Source organism: Merops nubicus, unplaced genomic scaffold (assembly GCF_000691845.1).
Source record: "Merops nubicus isolate BGI_N331 unplaced genomic scaffold, ASM69184v1 scaffold37890, whole genome shotgun sequence".
NCBI classification, from domain to species: domain Eukaryota; kingdom Metazoa; phylum Chordata; class Aves; order Coraciiformes; family Meropidae; genus Merops; species Merops nubicus.
In genome coordinates this window covers 936-7,812 of record NW_008585513.1, presented here as the reverse complement: position 1 = coordinate 7,812, position 6,877 = coordinate 936, and the positions used below count along the sequence as shown (strand labels likewise).

Below are 6,877 nucleotides of genomic sequence, written 5' to 3'. Positions count from 1 at the left end.
TGATCAACTGAGGATTGTGCAGAACAAAAAAAATGCCATCAGTCAGCTGAGCCATAAAAGCAAGCAGCAAAATAGATTCTGTTACAGACTAAGTTGTCAAGATAACAACTTCGAATAGGAAACCTCAGCTAGCCTGAAGATGCTGCACTTAATCCAATGGGAGCAAAGGAAGAGTTTGCATTGCCAGTACTGGCTCATACCGTTAGGAAAAGCTCCTTCATTCTCTCCAGAAACCCACATCAGCTTCCCTGACTAGATGATCAAAAAAATCAACTAGAGAAGATGATCTGCTGGACTTGTTACTAACAAGGAAGAACTGGTGGAGGATGTGAAGGTCTTGTCTGCAGTATGCATGTAATTATAGTATTAAAAATCCTGAGAAATGTGCACAAGACAAATAGAGTCCTGGACCTTTACAACAATGTATTTTGGTTTATTCAAGGAACGCCTTGGCAGGACCTCAAAAGGAACTGCCCAGGCCTCCAAAACGGGCCCACAAGTGCTGCCATAACTTCAAAGACAGCTTTCTCAAAGTAAACAATAGTCCTTTTTGAGCAGGCATGCCAGAAGGCCAGCACAGATGATCAAGGAACTCCTGCCTGAGCTCAAGCACACAGAAAGAAGCACAGAGTGGAAGTGAGGATGGGCTGGCCAGCAGGGGCATACAGATAGACAGACACAGCCAAGCATGCAGGGACACTTAGGAATGTCAAAACCCAGCTGGAGTTCAATCTGGCAAGAAAAGTGAAGGGCTTTTTTAAATGCACTGGAAGCAACAGAAAGGTTAAAAAAACCATGGGTTTTACTCTTCAATGGTGCAGGCAAACTGGTGACAAAGGACATGCTTTGTGGCTGATGGACTCAGTATCTTTTTTGCCTGTTCTCACCATAAGGGCTGCCTGCAGGCCTCCCAGGTCCCTGGCTCTACTAGCAGAGCATCACCTACAGCAGAGGAAGACGGAGTTAGCAAGAACTGAAGCCAATCTGACATACCTAAGTGCATGGAACCAGAAAGGATGCACCTGAAGGCACTGATGGAGCTGGTTGATGGCACCGTGAGGCCACTCTACAGCATCTTTGTAATGTCAGCAGCAGCAGCAACAGCTCCCAAACCACTGATATATCCTGACTTAAAACTGTCTTGCTGCCCACAACAGTTAGCGAGAATGTAGCCAGCACATTGAGGGGAATTATTATTGCTCTCTGTTCAGTGCTTGTGAGACCATATCTGGAGGCCTGTATACATTTTTGTGCTCCCTCACCACAACAAGAGCACTGCAGCAATTTCAGAGGAAGGCCACAAAGCTGTTTAGGACAGGACATACAAGGGGAAGCTCAGGGAGCTTGGTTTCTTTTCAGAGCAGCCTAAAGAGAGATCTCATTCTATAAAACCACTTGATGAGCAGGTTAGAGAAGACACTCAGACTTTTTTTGGAGATGTACAAGGACAGAACAGAGGCAATGAGCACAAGCTGGAACACGTGAAATTCCAACTGGATGCAAGAATATTTTTTTCTCAAGATTAGGGCAGTCAAATTTGGAAAAGTACCTAAAGAGGTTTGATATCACCATCCTTGGAAACATTCAAAAGTCAACTGTACAAGACCCTGAGCAACCTGATCTAACTGGTTGTGCTTCAAGCAGGGGGTAGGACTAGACACTAGAAACCTCAAGACATCGCTTCAACTCAAATTATTCAATGATTCTATGACTTAGCAAATATCACAACTGCTTTCCACTGGTAACTTCCTCATTACCCTGCTAAAGCAAGCCATGTACATCATCAAATGGATAGGGTGATCTTCAGTCTTCTGGGTCAGGATGGAATACAGAAGCCAGTGAAGAGGGGAGCTGAAGTGGACTAAACATCAAAAGTCTCCTAATAATTATATGCAAGGTCCCTCATACACCGAGGCCAGCCCTGTTGATGAGTCACAGTGCTCTCTTAGTTCATTTCAAGTTTATGACATACCACCAGGATTAAATAAAAAGATTGCCTCTTCTCACATCTTCTTCATCTTTTTCTTGCAGCGCTGGTTGAAGACAGGTGAGGATCCCATCAGACTGTCAGCAGAATGAGAACCATAGCTGCTCTCAGAGCCATTGGGGCTCTGTGGCATCCCAGCTTCACTCATACCTGACATCGGTTCCTCAAAGACATCACTGCCTAGGACCCCATGGCCATGTACATTGGCCTCCTCATTTTCCTGTGGTTCCATTTTGACCTGTGCCAAGTTCCAGAGAGGGGAAGCATTCACCTCAGCCCCTAGAGAAAGAAAACACATGCAGTAGTAACTGAGTAAGAAGACAAATTACCTTGCATGCAGATGCAAGGGACAGCATCTCTGGTAAAGAATGAGTAAAAGCAAAGCTGCAAGTGAAACAGGCTGGGGAGGAGAGAAAAAAAAAATAAAATCAAACAGTGTGAAACACAAAATAAAAAAAATCTGTTGGCCTTTTTTCTCTAACAGCCCAGTAATTGCTGCTTTAGAAATACAAAGCTATCCTTTCACAGCAATCTTCCACTTGGTTTTTTCCATCAGAAAGAACAACTTAAAAAGCCCACATCACTCTACAGGAGTGTCTCAGCAGCAATGAGCACGTGGACTAGACTAGATGATGAGGTCCTTGCAACATCAGCAACCTCCTTTAAGCTGTGAGATGTAGTAGACCTCTGGTAGTTCTGCAGGGGATGCGCAGGGAGAGCGCAGAGGAGCAGGTAGATGAACAGTCTCAAATACCACTTCCAGCACTGAAATGCAGGGACATCAAGGCTGCAGTCATCCACCTGACTGCCTGCCTCTTTGTACTCAACACCTGCAGGTCTCATCTCATCCTTCAGCAGAAGCAGAAGAAACTCTCTTGGCTCAACCTCAAGAACAAAATACTGGGAAATAGCCCCCCCCCTCCTCCCTTCCTTCTTTCTTTTCAAAACTTTTGGACTAATGTGATCTGAACAGATTGAGGATTTTCTGTACAAGATTATTAAACTATCCTTCTTGATAACACCACATGTTTTTATCCCCAAGAGCAGTATTTATAGATTGTATTATTTCTGCTTATTTACAGTTTTAAAAATGACAAAAATCCTATTAAAAATACACTAATTGGGCCCCTTGCTGACATTGGCATAAACAGCCCAGGACTGAACAAAGCCTGAAATCCCCTCACTTTTAAATCTGGTCCCTCTTGTGTGTGGTTAAAGTTACATGGGAGAAAAAAAAAAAAATAAATGGATTAACTCCCCCTCCTGCCCAAAAAAACCCCCAAAACATCAGTTTTAGCAGGCTTTCCAAACCTTTCCTCTCAAGAAGCTTGGCTAGAGTTTGAAAGCACAACCAACCCTCTTGTAATAAGCTGAACCTACTACTATTCCCTATTACCAATATCCTACTAACAATAGTCTCTTATCACTAGCAATTACCCAGAGAACAAACCTTCCCTCCCCCACATGTTTGTACTAATCTTTTCCAGAGCAGCTTAGCCCAAATGAGGGTTTAGGAGACCTTTGTGGTAACACAGCCCACATTAGCTCAGCAGTTAGAAAGCAAGCCAGAAGAAAAGAGCTTGCTGATGTCCAGTGCCTTAATGAAAAGTCCCTTTTATGTTAGTTAGAAATAAATGTATTCCTCTCAACAACAATGGACACATCATTAAAACACTGTCAGTTCCACAGAGCTGCAGCTCCAGCCTACACAATAATCAAAGGTGCTCACTAAACTTACTGTGTCTTCCTTTCATCAACTGCTCTTGATTGCTCAGCCTTATTCCTTTCAGCTCTATCACCTGTCATTGAGAGTGTCACTAATGACTAACAGTACTTAACCATCGTTTCATCTTCAAAGCACTTTAACTTCAAAGTACTTTACAAATGAGCTAATCCTCACGTTATCCTGCTGGGTGGAGGAACAAGGTCCCCAATTTTGGCCTCCCTTTCCCCTCCTGCAATGAAATTAAGCAGCTAGCCCACAAATGCAGTGTCAGGCATAAGCAAAAAACAAGCAGAACACTGTAACAACCGTTTTGCCCTCACTCACTGAAGCCTTGCTGCCTTCCCTACGGGCCTCACACTTGTATTTTTGAGCTGGTAGCATCCCAACTGCAACAGCTTTTTCCTCACTCCTTATGATATTACACTCTCCAGCCTGCCCAGCTCTAGACTGGAACTAGAGTGATGAGATTCCAAAAGCCCTTGTGAAGTGAAGAGGGATTTTCAGGGAGGAACAGAGCACTTGTATTCTTAATTAGAAAACATCAATTCGGTATCAGAGAGGCAAGAGGCATTTAATATACAGCTAGCAAGCTAACCTCCAGGTCTCAAGTGGTAAATGCTAATACAAAGCTTTCCAGATGAATCACTCACAGCCCCAAATGGGCCAGAGGAGTCTGCTGCTCCTTCTCCCACAAAAATGTGAGCACTTCCCATCTCAGAGGTACTGCAGAAAACAACATGAGCTGCCAGAAAAACATCGGGTGGATTTGTGCCTTTTAAAACTCAGCAGAATGTGCTATTTAAAAAAGACAAACTAATGGCCTCTGGAGAGATACTCTAACCTCACTATATATGCTACTTAGTTTAGGATTAATAGGAGGACAGGCCTCATTGTTTTTTAACCAGATTTAAGTGGAACAGATATTATTGCAGGGATCTCTAGAGCCCAGAAGGTCCTATACAAAAGTGAAACTGGCTTTCTTTCAGAGAACATCTTCATTTTCCAAAAAAATTAATATTACTAAATGGTGCACAGAATAAAACTTGTATATAGATCTAGAGGAGGCACAGCAGTAGCAGATTCTCCCATGCTGGCCACCAGTGTGCTCCAATGCCAACACCAAGGGATGACACTTTGAGGAGAAGAGCACAGTCTCCACAGCCACTCACCATCTCACTTTCCTCAGCCTCAGCTAACTACAGCAGGCTTTGGGGTGGAGATGCTAGATGACTCCCACGAGCCTATTTCACACAAGGCACTGATAAGCTTCCATAAAACAATGACTGTCACTACTAGAGTGACTTCTGAACCTAGAGGACTGCAGCAAACATCCATAATTCATCATAATTCATTCAGTGCTTGAACTACATGGGGTCTTGAATTTAGTCCAGTCACACAAAACCTGATGTTCAACTTTTTAGTAACATGATCTGTGGACAAGAACCCAAATCTACCCAGAAAAAAAGAAAAAATCCAGTACTCCCTTTACTAGAAATAGGGATAAAACTCTAGTCTCTTTTAAACTAAAATATATACATATATATTAACACCAAAGCTATTTTTGTCTTTGTACCACAGTATTCACACCTGCAGCAAACACTCTAGTTCACCAAACAACAATAAAGCCCTTGGGCCATCACTACAGAGGACCAGTCTACCTCACACCAATAACAAAGCCACCAACTTTAACAACCCTCTAAAAATAAACACCATATAAAACATTCCATGTTCCACCAGGTCCACAAATGGAGTAATTATGTACCAAATCTTCATAACTGATACCTTCAGTTCTTTGGGTTTGTAGTTAGAAAGCAAGCAAGGGTTTCTTACTCTCCTATCCAAATCTTATTAAAACCTAAATGTTTTTTCACCTTCTCTTTCCTCACATTGGGATCTGCTATTAAAAATGGAATTGAAATCAGATGGAACAGGTCATAGACTGTTTCCAGCAGTAGCAAGAAACCCCTACCTGAAGTCTGAGGGGAAGCTTCAACTTCCAAGTTGGCTGAGAAGCGCTCGCTTTGAGCTCCAAGGACTCCAACGGGCAAAGACTGGTCACCAGAAGCCAGATCTCCTTCCAGCTCCTCACTTATGGGGAAAGTAATGTCACTAACAGGTTCTTCCTTAATCTTCACAGGCTTTGTGTCTTCTGATGCCTTTTCAGGGTTGACAATCTTCTCATACTCTTCAGAGAGCTGCTTGCTAACCTGTTGAAGACCAGAAGAGGTGAAAGAGAGGCCAGAAAGGTCAGAGTGACTTCAGAGCCTCTGGTGGCAATTACACTGCAGCACACTCTGTTCCCAGAATATCATTAACATCTGACCTGAACAAACAAGTGAAGAGATTATCAGCTACACAGAAAAGATTTCTTCCCCTTTAAGAACACCTTCTGTCCTGTAACAAGGGACTTTAATAAGAGGTTTAATCCATTAACACACCTGCTTGATAAAGATGAGAACATTTATTTCACAGATAGTGATGATGAAGCCCAGAAATTTAAACAGAGCACAAAACAAAAGCAAAACACCTCAGTCTTACTTTTGGGTGTTATCTGTAAGTCTGTCTCCCATCCACCAGTAACAAATTTACACCAACATTAAAAAAACAAAGAGCTCAGATATTCATCAGCTCTGTAGTCACCACTGGGTGAAGCCAGGGTACATTCACAGCAAAAAACACAGAAGTTTTCTCCAGTCAGAGAATGGAAACAAAGACAGGAACAAGATTTAGAATTGCCCTGTACTTCTGGAAACTCAACAACTGGAAGAAATTGAATTAAAAATTTCAGATTTCATCTGCTTCTAACAAATCCTTGTTTATACCACTGAATCCCAGTGTGCAGTCAGTGAACTGTACACAGGACAAGCCCAAGGCTTTTTAACAGCAGAAACAAGAAAGAAAAACAGTAACAAAGCCTATTTCCCCCTTCTAAATACACTTCCAAATACAGAGGGTACTGTGGACCTCAGCCCTGCATGAAGGACAGAATAAATAAGGCAATGACCAGCTGCTGAATCAGCTGAACAATGCAGAAAACCCAAATTCCAGAAGGAGATATCTGAACAAAAATTACCTGTTGTGGGGTTTTGTTTTGGTTGGGTTTTTTTGTTTGTTGTTTGGTTGGTTTTTTTTAAATACAACGTTCCTAATGAAGACAAATCTTG

The 6,877-nt window shown here is 42.4% G+C and overlaps 1 protein-coding gene across 1 annotated transcript; it reads right to left on the bottom strand.

Annotated features, from left to right (window-relative positions):
* Nucleotides 1–2,003: 2,003 nt before the first annotated feature.
* SUPT7L (suppressor of Ty 7 (S. cerevisiae)-like) lies at nt 2,004–5,920 on the bottom strand (the record flags this gene model as incomplete). Its single annotated transcript, XM_008947674.1, has 2 exons — nt 2,004–2,266; nt 5,683–5,920. Coding segments are annotated over 2 exons (501 nt in total), but the record flags the coding sequence as incomplete, so codon positions are not given.
* Nucleotides 5,921–6,877: the final 957 nt, after the last annotated feature.